Genomic DNA, 16,214 nt, shown 5'->3' on the forward strand with positions numbered 1-16,214 from the left:
TGTCTCTCCCCCTCCTTTCCTCTCTGTCTCTAAAATCAATCAATAAAAAAAATTTTAAAGTAAACAATGACTTTATTTGTTAAGACCAAAAATAAAGATCCTCTAGGGTTTGAACAAGTCAGAGTCATTTTCAGGAATTTAAAACAGCTACATTCACCAGGGGAAAAAAAAAGGTGGCTAATGAAGCAACAGAGGAAGGTATTAACCTTTATATAGATAGAAATTACTATAAGCCAGGTGTGTAGCTAGGTAGGTACTTTTTAAGTTACCCCATTTAATCTTCATATAACCTGGGACACTGTTCCCTTCTAACTGAGGAACTGAAAATAAAACAGTGGCTTTGCAGGAGCATGATAACTTAGATGAAGTTTCAGAAACTTTGAAGACTGATAAGGCTTCTCTATTGTTCAGTATGTCTCCATCATCTATATTCAGTAGAATGGTGCCAGAGAAAAAGACTAGCAAGTTCTCTGTATTCATGTTTGTATATGGAAACATTACCAAAAGCAGCTAGCCTGCTCTAGATCGTAAGTTTTAGACACTTCGAGTTTATATCAGGGACATTCTATCTGTTTAACATGGCTTCCTCAAACAATCAAGTGGCTAGCTAAAATATATATGAAGGAGTTATTTATTTCTAATGGCTGTAATTCATTTTAGAAAGCAAAATAAAAACTGAAATTTGTTTTGAGTAACTTAATGAGAACAAGAGCTTTAAGAAATAACATATTCACTCACTGCTGGTGTTCCAGAAGGGAAGCCATCTTTCTCTAAATGTGAAAAAGAAAATAATGCTAAGTTAATATTTCAAAAAATGTCTAAAAAAATAAAGATAAAAAGCAGAGCAAGTAAAATGTTCTTAGACTGATTTTAAGTTGAATTAAGTCTTGAGAAAAATGACAATATTCAAACAAGAATTTGTATTAGATTGAGTTAACAAATGAAACCTTAATCTTAATGAAACTCTCAATTTACTAAAAATTATTGAATTGTATATTTCAAATGGGTAAATTTTATTAGCATGTAAATTATACCTTAATAAAGTTATTAAAAATTTACTTGAAGCTACACCTGTCAATCTGTATTTATTAAACTAAACAGAAATTTATTTATAATACTTTCTCCAGAAAACTGCCTATTGGAGAACTTAAAGCAACCACGAAGACAATGACAAGTGTGCAAAGGACAATTCTTGACATAAATTGTGACCAATATAAAAACAAATCCTGCCCTGGCTGGTGTGGCTCAGTGGGTTGAGTGGTGGCCTGTGAACCAAAGGGTCGGGGTTTTATTCCCAGTCTGGGAATGCCTGGGTTGCCGGTCAGGTCCCCAGTAGGGAGCGTGTGAGGGGCAACCACACACTGATACTTCTCTCTTATTCTCCCTCCCTTCTGCTCTCTAAAAATAAGTAAATATGTACATACATAAATCTTTTTTTTTAAATTTTTATTTATTTATCTTTAGAGGGGAAGGAGAAAGGGAGAGAAACATCAATGTATGGTTGCCTCTAGTGCATCCCCTGCAGGGAACTGGCCTGCAGGGAACCTGCCTGCAACCCAGGCATGTGCCCTGACTGGGAATCGAATCGTGATCCTCTGGTTCACAGGCCTGTGCTCAATCCACTGAGCTACACCAGCCAGGGCTCTACATACATAAATCTTAACAAAAGAAAGAAAGTGAAACAAATCCCTGAGGGTCACACAGTTCATGAAGACTAAATGTTCAAATACTCATTCTGGAGTTTAGAACGTTAAGTTGTGTGCTGTTTTACTTTAAAAAAAAATTAAATTTAAAAAAATACGTATGTAGGAAATGTATGATTTTCTGGTGCGACATTGATTTTTAAAAAAGATCACTAATTTACAAACTTACTAGTTGACCGAAAAGTTCTAGAGACAAGTACACCTTTTTGCTAAGATGTACTAACAAGGTAAAAAAAGGTCAAAATCACTTGCTAATTGGTCTTTCTACAATGATGCAAATTAAGTACAATAAAAACCACATGTATGACTTTAGCTCAATCACACTATTTTAAAATACTACATGTATGACTTCAGGAGACAGAGGAACACATTAAATGTCACAGGATGTAATTAGTAAAATCTATGCTAGGGAAACAAGACAAATGATCTCATTTCTTTAATAAATAAACTGCAAGGAAACAGATCATGAAAACCAGCATGAGATAGGGGAAGAGTAAGCATAAATATCAAAAAAGATTCAAGAGATATAGCAATCAACTGCAATGTATAAACTTTATTATGATCCTGATTCAAACAAATAAACTTTTAAAAAATCTACTATTCTCCAGTTCTTACCTGATATTTATATTTTGAGGTACATATTCTTTTAGTCTAATGCTTATTTTGTTTAAATATTTGGTAAGTTTCAATTTTTGAGTGGACTTCAACATTTTTACTTCAAATTCTGTGCATTTATATGGTAAAACAACCGTCCTCCTGTCTCACTAACAATAAATATATTTCCAATATGAATTATCAGAATCTTTCCCCTTATTTCTGTTAGTCATTCAAAAGCAATGAAAAGCAAAATAAAATAAGCAAAAAGCCAAATCATCCATTTCTGTCAAACTAAGAGAATAATATAATTCCCAGATTCCAAATTATGCATAAAAACTGCTCCAATTAGTTTATAAAAGGTAGATCCATGCAAGGGAAAAACTGGAGACAAAAACCATAGCTTAGTTTTCATTGTTTTTTTTTTAAGAAGGAATCTCTTTTTAAATCTAGAATAGCATCACAACTCTGCAATCTCATCTGAATTAGGCCTTTTAGAGCTGACTGATGTCTTACCTGGAGGAGTAAAGCTCAGATATTTCTGCTTCACTGTGTTGGAGTCATAGAACTTTAAGACATCTAACACAGCCTGAGGATTCTTCTTTTGCTCTAGTTTGGTGATATTGGAAGTCTGTAACAATCGGGCCCATTGTTCTGGCATGCCCTAAAAACAAAATAGTCAGAAATTAGTTAATCAATCTGAGTTGCTCTAATAAAATCATTTTCCTGAGGCAAATGACAAAATACAATGGCAAATCCATCTACTTAACTACAGGTTTGACTTAATTCTACAAGGCCTAGTTTTTGATCATCTTAAGACTTCCATGCAAGATGGCGGCACACGTACAGATGGCTTGCCACCTCCCACAACCACATCAAAATTACAACTAACTACGAACAACCACTTGCCAGACATAGAGCTGAATGGAAGTCCCACAACTTCAGAATTAAAGGAAGCAAGCATGTCGAGATTGACAAAAAGGGTAAAAATGCTGAATGAGCTAGTCCCACACCCACATGTGCCAGGTACGAATCGGGAGGGATATCTCAGGAGCAAGGGGTCCGAGCTCCACAACAGCACCCCAGCCCAGGATTTTAGTGCTAGGATGACAAGTTCCCACAGCTTCTGGCTGTAAAAACCAGAGAGGACTGAGGCTGTGAAAGACAAATTGCTAGAGTCCCAGGCAGTTCTTTTTACAGGGCTTGCACCTAGACTTACTCTGGTTTACTTCTTCTCAGCTTCAGCATGAGGGCAACAGATGGAAAGGCACCAGACACATACAGGGAGGAACTGAAGTGTCTGGCATCTGGGTGAGAGGTGGGGGGCAGCTTTCTCCCAGACAGAAGTGGTGGCAGAGGCCACTGCTCTTTTTCTGAGCACTCCTCCCATAGGGCTGGCTGGTGGGTGCCATATATGAAACTTCATCTACCTGGCTCACACTGTTTGCTGTACCCTGTCATCCCGCAAGGCTCCACCACCCAACTTTCGAGGCCACTCAACCTGTTTCCAGTAGCTTTTCCGTATGAATGGCTTGTCTTGGGTCACACTTCAGATTCTCTTAAACCAGGGATATCAAACTCATTTTTACTGGAGCCCATATCAGCCTTGAGGTTGCCTTTAAAGGGCTGAATGCAATGTCAACTCCTTAGCAGTTAGGAGTAGTTACATTTATATAGTCCTAAAATTATTTCGGCCCTTTTGAGGCAAACTTGAGGCTGCTGATGTGGCCCCATAAAAATGAGTTTCATACCCCTGTCCTAATTTCTCTCAAACAAGCAGCATCTGGCCTCAGCATGCCCTGTGCCAATTGCTAAGTGGCCCCAGGCCTGGGACTAGCAGCAGCTGGCCTTGGTTCACAGCTTGGACTTGCCTGGGCACCTCCAAATCCAGCACAAGTAGCAGCCAACTGCAGATGGCTTTGTAGGTTATGCCGGGTGGCCCAGGGCCAAACACAGGTGGTGGCTGACTTTAGTTTCCACCTCCTGCGAGGCCCCAGAGCCTGTGCACCCAGTGGACAGCTATAGACCAAATTGGGGCACCACCCCCCAACCACCTCCATGAGTGACAGTCAAAAGGTAGACTCAGTGGGCACCAGAGTCCTGCTAAATAGTAAGTCTTGCTTGGCATGGGCCCCTACACAGCTGGTCCTCCATGGTGGTCAGAGACTGGTGGTCAGTGGTCACTGCCGGTCCTCAGCCCCTACAGTTGGTTGGCCCAGATAAACCACTCCCATCGATCTGCCAACCGAAATCAAGGCTCAACTACAACATAGGGATGTACACCATCCACACAGTGGGCACACCTTAAGTACCCAGCTTGGGTGGTAGGAGACACTGTACCACTGGACCCCACTCTTCCAAAACAGAGAGTCATAGCAGCTCTACCTAATACACAGAAACAAACACAGGGAGGCTGGCAAAATGAAGAGACAAAGAAACATGGCCCAAATGAAAGAACAGATCAAAACTCGAGAAAAAGAACTAAATAAAATGGAGACAAGCAATCCACTAGATGCAGAGTTCAAAACACTGGTTATAAGGATGCTCAATGAACTTAGTGAGAACTTCCAACAGCATAAAAAAGGGCATGGAAACCATAAAAAAGAACCAGTCAGAAATGGAGAATACACTAATTAAAAGAGAAAACAATTTACAGGGAGTTAACAGTAAAATGGATGAAGCTGAGAATCAAATCAGCAATTTAGAATATAAGGGAGCAAAAAAACACTCAATCAGAACAAGAAAAAAGAACCCCCCAAATTGAGGAGAGTGTAAGAAGTCTCTGAAACAACTTCGGGCATACCAATTTTGCATCATGGTGTTGCCAGAAGAGAGAGAGAAAACAAGAAATTAAAAACCTATTTGAAAGAACAGTAACAGAAAATGTCACTAACCTGATGAAGGAAATAGACATACAAGTCCAGGAAGCACAGAGAGTCCCAAAGAGATGAACCCAAAGAGGCCCATTACAATAAAAATGCCAAAGGTTAAAAACAAAGAAAGAATCTTAAAAACAGCAAGAGAAAAGCAGTTAGTTACCTATAAGGGAACTCCCGTAAGACTGTCAGCTGATTTTTCAAAAGAAACTTTGCAGGATAGAAGGGACTGGTGAGAAATATTCAAAGTGATGAAAAGCAAGGACCTACATCCAAGATTACTGTATCCAGCAAAGCTACCATTTAGAATCAAAGGACAAATAAAGAACTTCCCATACAAGAAAAAGCTAAAGTTCACCATCACCAAACCAGTAATATAGAAATGTTAAAGGGCCTTCTTTAAGAAGAATATCAAATATATGAATGAAATGGCAATAAATATGTATCTATCAATAATTAAATCTAAAAAAAAACACCAAAATAAACAAAGAAGAAGAAGACAAACAGAAATCATAGATACAGAGAGCAGTTTGATGGATGCCAGATGGAAGGGGAGTAGGGTAGATGGGCAAAAAAGATGAAAGTATTTGGAAGTACTAACTGGTCATTACAGAAGAGTCATGGGGATGTAAGTACAGCATAGGGAATATAGTAACCAAAGAATATATATATGCATGAACATGGACAATGGTGTAGTGACTGCCTTAGGGAGTGGGGGCAATGGGGTCTGGGCAGAGGGAGGCCCAGAGATGGAGAGAAACATCAACAGGGAAAAAATTGGGACAAGTGTAATAGCATAAATAATGAAATATAATTTAACATAAAACACCTAGTTTTAAAAAGGCTTATTTGCCCAAATCTATTTTGCATAATTATAATTAGCAGGCCCTGCTCCCTAGGAAAAATATACATCCATCCACAAACATTTTTAGAAGAGAAACGCATTAAGAACTCAATATGTACACCAGAAAGTTACTTTCAAACTTAATACTGAGTGGAAAAGCTTAAGTGATGACATAAAAGTGAGTCCCATTAGGTAAACTTACAGTGAATTCTCCAGTAACAGCATCAAAGCCAACATGGATGGTGTGCTCAAAATCAGATGGAGGAGAAATTTCTGGCCGTTCCTTCTCTTTCTTCTTACTTCCTAAGGAGCATTAATAAAAATGAATAAGGCTATTTAAACATAATAATGTTTATATTTTTCTAAAATAGATTAGGAATGAAGTTACTCTAGAAAATAAATTTCTTAAAGACAGTGCAGTGATTGATAGAAAACTGATGAGGCCAAGTAACCAATCCTGTCACCAAGTCGGGGTGGGGACAACCAGTGTCCAGATTAGAGAAGCATACAGATTCCCAGCACTAGGCCTAATTAAAACGGCTCAAGGCAGAAGAGACAGCTCCTTAGGACACTGGTTCATTCTCTCATAAGTAAAGGCTTATATCTTAAATACTGTGTAATTTGGAAAATGTCTATCAAATTCTATTTCCATTTGGTTATATCCATCCAGAAAAGGCAACTTATATTACTATGACAATATAGATAATAGGCACTGTATAGATTCATTTACAAAGATAACATCAACTTTTTTGTGCAACTCTAACCCTTTTTTTTTCCTAGAGGAAATACTTATTTTCAGAGAGAGTGGAAGGGAGGGAGAAAGAGAGGGAGAGAAACATTAACGTGCAAGAGAAATATAGGTCGGTTGCCTCACATGCCCCCAACTGGCACCTGGCCTGCAACCCAGGCATGTACCCTGACTGTAACTGAACTGGTGATCTTCCACTTTGCAGGATGGAGCCCAAGTCACTGAGCCATGCAGGTCATGGCCAACCCTTCCTTTTTACTGAAATCAGTAATAGCTTCATTTTAAAGTTTCCATTTTTCTGTGGTTCCACCAATTATTTTTGCAACATTTCCACAACATACCTATCAATATTCTCTGTAAATTTGTTTCTTTTACTAGTCATCTCACTCTCTGATCCCTGCTCTTATCAGTAGTCATTTATGCCTAGGTTTCTGGTATGTCACCCCAGCACTTTTCTCACCTTTGTCTTGTGCTAAAATCAACGGTATTTTCTGGATTCTGTCTGTTTTTTTTCCTCTTCTTGGTTTACTCCTTCCTAATTTCTGACTATACATATATTTAGGCGAAAATGTTTATCCTACTTAAAAATTTCTTCTAATTTCCAGTGCTGCCATATGTAATAGGTCAATGCCATTCTGAACCACCGTTGGCTCTATGTCTGGATGCTCAACTTTATTGCAATGTTCTCTTTATCTGTACGCCAATGCCAGACTGCCTTGATTACTGAAGTTTTAAAATAAGCATTGAAACTACATGGTATGAGCCTTGTAACTTTTTCTTCTTTTCAAAGCTTCTTGGCTAAGTCTTTTGCATTTCTGTGTAAATGTTAGAATAAGCTCGACAATTTTACAAAAAAGCCTGCTGAGATTTTGACTGGGATTGCACTAATCATTTTGTTCAATATTAACATAGCCAGTCCAGGTTTCTTTTCACTGTTAGCATACTTCTGAAATTCTTTTATTTTAACCTACTTATGGGTTTTATTTTTTAAGTGGATTTCTTGTAGACAGCAAGTAATTAGGTCTCCTTTAGCAATTTAATAATGTCTGCCTTTTAAGTGGGGTGTCTAGATCAGTTACATTTAATTATGATTTTAATATAGTTGGGTTAAACTCACCATCCTATTATTCACTTTCTAATGGTGTCTATCTACTCTTCATTTTTTATTTTCCTCCTTTAGATTAACTATTTTTAAAATAATTGCCTTTATCTCCTTTGTTCATTTCTTCAGCTATAACTCCTTAACCGTGCACAGGTCATAGCTGATCTAGAGATACAAACTCTTTTCTTAAATACTGTTACATATAGCAGGTGTATAGGTTCCAGGTCATGGCTAGCTGTGCATCTGTATGTGACTAATATTAAGCCATAACATTTAAGCCATTGGTTTGGTCATCATATGTGTTTCTTAAGGGTGTGTGATATCCGATAGTAAATTGTATCTGAGAGAAATCGTGAACTCCAAAGTCAGTACTGATGTTATTTATTTATTTATTGATTTATTTATTTTCCTTTGGTGAACTTGGAAGTCAGTATTGTGCTGTTTTTTTTTAATTTACCATTGGAAATGGCTGGAAAAATAAATTGATTTGATAATGCAATCGATGCTGAAGAATTTCAGCAAATGCTACTCAAGTCCAATGATGAGAATGATAGTGTTGAATGTGAAAATGAAAGTGATTTAGAAGATGGAGATTTGTGGAGGTTCATTCAGAAGATTAGGATACCAAGCAAGATATTTCTAGTAAAGAATGTGAAGATGAATTAGACATGAATGAAGAATATTTTTTGGAGAGGATAAAGAATCAAAACGGAGGAAAAATCCAATAAGAAGAAAATTTAGAATCAGATGCAGAATATTTTGTATAAACTTCCATTAGTTTCGCCAAACACAGAAAATGCCAACCAAGACAGAATTTGATACTTGGGATTGCTTTACCACAAATGATATTTTAGATCTAATCTTATTATATACAAATGAATACATTGATTCTATCTCAAGCTAGTTTTCACAAGATGCTAAATGAATAGACGAAACTCAACTGAAAGCATTTTTAGGCCTTATATCTAGTTGGTTTACATAGTAGTGACTGGCTAAACTTGCAGGATTTATGGGCTACAGATGGTAGTGGGATTGAAATTTTTAAACTTACAATATATTTATGGAGATTTAGATTTATTCATAATTGTATCAAGTTTGATGACAAACCTACCCACTTAGAATGCCTGAAAAGTGCACAAATTAGCAGCTGTGAGAGACATTTTCTCAGCATTTGTAGAAAGTTGTAAATTGTTACTCCATGGGACAGACAGTAACAACAGACGAAATGTTACCTGGATTTAGAGGCAAATGTGGGTTTAGACAATATATTCCATCCAAGCCCAGTAAATATGGTATACAAATTTTTGCTATGGGCAATTCAAAAGTATTTTACACAGGAAATCTTGAAATATATATACTGGTAAGCAGCCCCAAAGCCTTTACTTGATTAGTAATAAACCAGCAGATGTAATCAAGAGACTTGCAGAACCCATTTACTCACCAGAATGTAGTATTACAGCAGGTAACTGGTTCACAGATAGAAATCTCATCTCTGACTTGAAAAAGGAGCAACTTTCACATGTAGGTACTGTTCATAACAATAACCCCTAACTGCCTCTGAATTTGTGTTTTCTAAAAACAGACCAGGAAAAACTGATTTGCTTTTGGTGTAGATTACACACTTATATCTCATATACCCCCAAAAGGGAAAAACATAACTAAGTATGCATTTCAATGACGTCGTAAATTCAGATCTGCAAAACCTGACATGATGCAACATTGCAATCAAACGAAGTCAGGAGTTGACACTGTGGACCACATGATAGGTACACAGGCCAGGAACACCAGAAGATGGCCTACGGTTATACTCTACACCACGGGTGGCAAACACAAAGCCCGAGGGCCGAATCTAGCCCTCCACCTTGTTTTATCCGGCCTGGCACCTTGTTTCTACCCAGCAGCAGCACCAAGCTCTTGTTTAACTATTAAGGCGAGTTACATTTATACAGTCCTAACATTACATTTGACCCTTTGAAGGCAACCTCAAGTTTGATATGGCCCCCAGTGAAAACAAGTTTGACACCCCTGCTCTACACAATTTTGAATATTGTGGGAATAAATGCTCAGACTATTTATATGCTGAACAGCTATGTGAAAATAAGGTGCAGAATATTTATTAGAAATCTCGTAATGCAGTTATTGTCAGGACAAAAAAAGGCATTCAGAAATCACTACAGGTGTGCATAAGACCTTACACCTGAAACTTCATCAATTTCAACACAAATTGAAGAAAATTCTAATATCGATACAGCTTCCTCAACAAGCAGAAAAAGATATGTTAGGTGCTGTGCATTTGAAATGAGTCACCTATCAAAATATTTCTCAAAGTGTTAATGAAAAGTATTTATGCCTCAAGCATAGCATATTCTTTTGTGATGACTGTTACAAATGTTTTGCAAGGCCAAGTATTGGAGATTTTGGTTAATGTTAAAAGACACTTTTTGGTTGTGTTTTTTAAGCAATATCCATGTTTCCATTATTTAAAAAGAAAATTTTTTATTTACGTTTTTATATTTCTTTAACAATGTCTAGATTCTTAACTAAAAGTAAATAAAAATAATGAGTTTTAGCATATAAATAAATGCACATTTTCAGTTAAAAAATTTTTCCCCACATTTCAGTACATATTAGTAATGAATGTATCGCTCAGATAAACACAACCCACATGTAATTTTTTTGACTGTGACTTCTGTGGGATTAAGTACCATAAAGTTCACTTGTTTAAATTATACAATTCAATGGGTTTTAGTATATTTATAGAATTGTGCTACCCCACCACGATCTAACTTTGGAACATCTCCATCATCCCTAAAAGAAACCTTATGCCCACTAACAATCACTCTCGATTGCTCCCTCTTCCCCACCCCAAACTCTGGGCAATTACTAAACTATTTTCTGTCTCCACATTTTTGCCTGTTCTGGTCATTGCATATAAATGGGATCGCACGATGTATGATTACTTGTAAATGACCTTTTTAACTTAGTCTTTAAGGTTCATCCATGCAATAGCATGTTTCAGGGCTCCATTTCATAGAAACTCAACTGATTATCTTTTAAAGAGATTCACCTGAGTATCTTTGCGTTTCCCTCCCTCTTTGAGGGCTACTGCTTTAGAGATTTTGATAAGGAAAAACAATCACCATTCACACCGATTTTCATTCCTTTAAGCAGATGCACATTTCAATCTGATACCATTTTCCTTTTGTTTAAAGGATTTTGTTTGTTTCTTGTACTGCAAGCCTGCTGGTAGTAAGTTTTTTCAGAATTTTATATATTTTTAAGTCTTTGTTTCCCCTTCATTTTTGAAAGATATTTTCACGGGATATAGAATTCTGATTTGACACTTTTTTTTGTTCATAAAGATGTTGTTTCCTGTCTTCCACCTTGCATTGTTACTTATATCAAGTTTGTTATCCTTTTTTTGTTCCTCTACATGTAGTGTGTCTTTTTTTCTGGCATATTTTAACTTTCTGACTTAAAACAGTAAGCATTTAAAAAATAACAGACTTCATATTTTTATAGCAGTTGCAGGTTTACAGAAAACAACCAAGAGCTGGAAAGTTTAAAAAATTTTCCCCTTTATCACTGGTTTTAAACAACTTGGTTGTGTGCCTTGGGGTAGTCTTTTTTTTTAAGCTTCTTTGCTAGATTTTAGTCTCCTTGGGGGGTTGAAACCACCTCTTATATTGTATCCAACTTTGAACATATTTGGAATTCAGTACACATTTAATTAATATCTATTTTAATTTAGGTAGTTTTGATGTGGAAGATATATAATTTAAGATATAAGCAATGAAATAGATTGATATATTTACTCTGTAATAGTTGTTGGGAACCTAATTTCAACTAGTTTTCATTTGCAAAAGAACTTTCACTAAGACTTTATGGCAAAATGAAAATTGAAGAAGTTGGCATTTTAATTTTTCCTGCTTTATTTTTAATAGTTCATTTATTATTATTTTTCCCATTACCATTTATCCCCCATACCCTCTTCCACCTCAATCCCCCTCCCTTGTTTTCTGTACTTGAAATATTGAACTCTTGAATCTGAGTTTAGTTTCCATTAAATGTGGAAAATTTTTAGGCATTTTTTTCAAAGTATTTTTTTTTAACTTTTCCTTTTCCTCTTCTTTGGAGACTTCAATTACACTTGTATTAGTTTGCTTAAGCTGCCCCATAGCTGTTCACTTTTGTTTTGGGTTTTTCCCGAAGAGTTTTATTTTGGATGGTTTCTATTGCCATGTTTTCAAATTCACAAATTTTTTTTAATGCAATGACTAACCTACTGTTAGCCCCACCCACTGTATTTTCTACCTGTAGAATTTTGATTTGCTCTTTTTTATATCTTCCATTGCTGCTTCTTAATATTCTGAATTCTTCTGAATTCTTCCATATATCGGACACAGCTATTTAACTGTTTTAATGTCTTTACCTACCAATTCTACCATTTGTGCCATTTCTGGATTGGTTCCAATTGGTGAATTTTGCTCATTATGGGTCTCTGCATGTATAAAAATTATTCACTGGATGGCAGACATTGAAATTTTATCCTTGTTAGGTGTTAGATGTTTTTGTATTCTTACAAATGTTAGCGAGCTTGGGGGCATAGAAAATTTTATTATTATTATTTTTTTGCTGTTCCCTCATATAGAAGAGAAACAAATTTAGAAAGTTGATCCTTTAAAGTTATTACTTTTAAGGTTTTCTTAGGCAGGACTGGAGCAACATTTAACCTAAGGCTAATTCTACCCCATTACTGAGGGAAAATTCTGTCATGTTTTATACTCTGAATGGTGAGAACACAAAACACTGCAGCCCCTGTGTGAGCTTCGAGGAATGTTCCTTCTAGTCGTACCCAGTGGCCCTCACTCTAGCTTTCGGTAGTTTCATCACATACTCAATACATGTGCAACTGAAGGCTCAAGGGTGACCCTCTGCAGATCTTTCTCTCCCACTCTCTAAATGTTTAGCTCTTTACTCACTGGTATCTGTACTACCAACTAGCTACTTTTGCATGCCCCACTTCCCAGCTATTTCTCAACTCTAAGAGAATACCTAAGTGCCCCCCTCGTACTACAGCCTGAAAACTCTCCAGACAGTAAGCTGGATCAGTCGTAGGACTCATCTCACTTGTTTTCCATCTTTTAGAAATCACTTTCCTTTACTGTCTGATGTATAATGCCTTGAAAACAGCTGTTTTGCATATATTTTCCCTCGGTATTTTAGTTCTTTCAGGTATAGGAGTAAATCTAGTCCCTGTCACTTCCTCTTAACTGGAAGTAGTAACAGGTTTGGCCATATTACCTGTAATGTAATTTTAGAATGTGATTTGATGTGGTCTTCATTCATTAGTGAAGAACACATCCAAGTGCATGTTGAGTACTCAGTGAGCCCCTTTTATCTGGAACTCATATTCTCAACACCTAGAAACTTTTTTCTCTTATTTCCTTCTATTTTCTTGGTTCATTATTAGTTTTATCAGTCCATCTTGGCCTTATTTTATAACTGTTATCTTTTCTCTCATAGTCTTTATCTTTGCATTATTGTTTAATGATCTGGGAGAAGTTTATTAACTATCTCCCACTTTTTACCTACGGACATATTGTCTGTTTTGGTTATTTGAAAAGGTGATTTTCCAAGAATTACTTTTCATTGTTCTCTGCTCAGTCTTTCTTTGAGCATGCTTATCTTGTTTCATGGATACAATTTATCTTCTGTTGTGCGGTGTGTGTGTGTGTATGCGGGTTGGGGTTTTTCTCTCCTACACTGACTGTTTCTTCTACAGTCTTTTTTTAGCTCCTGTTGTTTTAGCTTCTATGATGTTAAGGTTTTTTGGTAAATGTTTGGTAATCCTTCACTATCTATTCATATATAAAAGTATTAACAAGTTAACTGGGAGATAAGTCCGCCTTTTCAATAAAGATGGGGGCAGGATGTGGGGAACCTAAAGTATTTTTTTCCAGGGCATTCTGTTAATCCAGAGAAAATCCTCCCAACTTTTATCTGAGAATTTTGAGTCAAGCTATAAGTATTCTGCAAACAGGGCAGCAAAAATGGGTTTAGTGTGTTAATTTCCACTGAATCCACCTTTTAAATTCTGGTACTATCTTTTCCTGACTCCTCTGACAAGAAGAGGCCTCTCAGATTTAATTTCTCCTCAAATAAATATAAACAAAAGTTTATTCTTTTGTGGTCCCAGAGAATGGAAGTTACATTTGCACGGCTATATGGGGTACAAGAGGGTCCTAAGGTCCCTTTGACACTTCCTATATAGATTTTCAACTAATCCCCTGCTTTCAACCTGTTTATGCCCCCCCTACACACACACACACACACACACACACACACACACACACACACACAATTGTGTGCCTCTAAATCCTGAGCCTCTGAGATTTTTCTAAGAAAACTGGTTGACTTCTCACAGACATTCCACTCTGCAAATGCTTAGGAAATATCTTCTTCCATTTTGCTTAGTTTCTTGCCCCTTCTCCACAACTTCAACCTTCCAAACATGTATTGAAATCTCTTGTGTAGTACTATTCCCTCTCCAGTTCACTTTGCTCTTGTGATATAATTTTCCCCTATTTTTTTCACTTGTCATTTTAGTTGGGTCTGGGAAGGGAGAGTAAATACAGGCATGTGGCCACCCTTCTATGTTTAATTAGAAGGTTCTCCTAATACAGAAGAGCTAAAAGTCCAGCTGCTTGATAGGTCTGTAAAAAAAGTTGGAATATGTTCTGTACACTATCCTTTGTTTACAAGTTGTTACTGACCTCCATTAGTAGGAAACATAGTATTCTTTTGGATTAGTGATGATAGATTTGTGCTCAGATGTCCATCTCCTCTCTAAGTCTCCTAGGCACATATAATATTTACTTACAAGAGGCCTAGCTATGGTAAATGGGCAGGGCACACTGGTCACAAAAAGGAGCACAGAAAAATGCAACAGTTAAGCCTGGTATAAATGTTGCTATCTTTACTGAAGTGCACCATTATACCTATCATAAACAACCTCTCGCTTCCCAGTGGAATTTGAGTAACCTGAGGATGCCTTCTACTTCTCTTTGCGTCTCTTGACTTCTCAGTATCCTGCGTAAGAGAAAATATTTATTAACCAACTATAATCTACTAGTTTACTTTTCAGGCAGTTCTGAACTGCTCACCAAAAAATTGTACCGCTTCATGTACTAAAAACTGTTTTTTTCTTTTAAAAAAATCTGCTCAGCATCCCATTTCTGATATGCACATGGTGGGGAAAGAAGCTATTTTCTTATTTATGACCCTGATTACAAATGACTTGTCCGAGGCAGCTGTCTAACTGAGCCAGGTGAGCCACAGTTCCCCACATACTCCCAGCCAGTTAGACTGGTTCGGGGGTGAATACCTGAACTAAGCGAGAATCGGTCTCTTATAACTAAATAAAATTACAAGAAAAAAAGCACAGTAACTGTTGCAGGCCATTATTTTTAACACATAGAAAAAAAAGTCTGAAATAAGAAAGAAATATGATCAGTACACAGAAAGGAGAAAGACAAGACATACAGCAAGACAATTCTGGTTCCTGTTGTGTCTAAGGTGCAGCTGTATTTTTCAACTCAGGACCACTAAGTTTAGATATATATATTGAATTAAGTTTCATACATATTAGGAATATAGAATAAAAAGTTAAAAGAGGTAGAAAATAATTAAGAACTCAAAACATATTTACATGCATTAATCCACTTAAAAGGACACCATATCCTAAAAATTATTTGATTCCATTTCTTTTTACATAAAACACATATATAATCCCTATGTTCTAGTAGTCCTAGTAGGGTAAAAATTTTTAGAGTATCTAAAATAAAAACCTACTGAAGCATGACTCGAATCAAAGTGCTGGAAGGATACTGCTATGTAATGGAATCGCTGCTTTGTAACTCTGGAAGCCAAGAAGTAGAAGGACGACTATCACCAACAAATCCACATTTTATCCACAGAATGTCCACCAGGCAACTGGATCTCTTGGTGGGAAGTAATGGACCAGGGAAAGAAATTTCTTTTAATATAACACACAACTTATTAGTGTACTTGGAGGAAAACAGATTCTTAGAATCATTTTCCAACTTCATGAGATCGCAAAACAAGCAGGTGGGCAACCTTCAGCCAATGAGTGAAGCCTCTAAGCTATGTGTTGCACAAAAGGAACTTAAAAGAATCAAGTATGCCGTATTTGAATTAGAGTCTAGGGTAAAAAAACAAAACGCCCACCTCTTTAAAGGAAGACTCTTCTATCTCTCATCTAAAACCACCAGTGATTGACTACCCCTTTGTTCTTTTGATCCCAAACAGCTTCAAACTGGTGAAA

The 16,214-nt window shown here is 36.7% G+C and overlaps 1 protein-coding gene across 1 annotated transcript in view; it reads right to left on the reverse strand.

The window, feature by feature from the left end:
- The window catches only part of PAK2 (p21 (RAC1) activated kinase 2), a 91,658-nt gene that overhangs the window by 28,883 nt on the left and 46,561 nt on the right, over positions 1 to 16,214 (reverse strand). Inside the window, exons 3-5 of the mRNA XM_037147401.2 lie at positions 6,220 to 6,320; positions 2,814 to 2,961; positions 739 to 770 (exon numbers count right to left, since the gene is read on the reverse strand). Coding sequence (XP_037003296.1) covers positions 739 to 770; positions 2,814 to 2,961; positions 6,220 to 6,320 — 281 coding nt within the window. The remainder of the gene's footprint in view (positions 1 to 738; positions 771 to 2,813; positions 2,962 to 6,219; positions 6,321 to 16,214) is intronic.

This window comes from Artibeus jamaicensis, unplaced genomic scaffold (assembly GCF_021234435.1).
Source record: "Artibeus jamaicensis isolate MK-2021 breed Jamaican fruit bat unplaced genomic scaffold, CSHL_Jam_final contig_793, whole genome shotgun sequence".
Taxonomy (NCBI): Eukaryota; Metazoa; Chordata; class Mammalia; order Chiroptera; family Phyllostomidae; genus Artibeus; species Artibeus jamaicensis.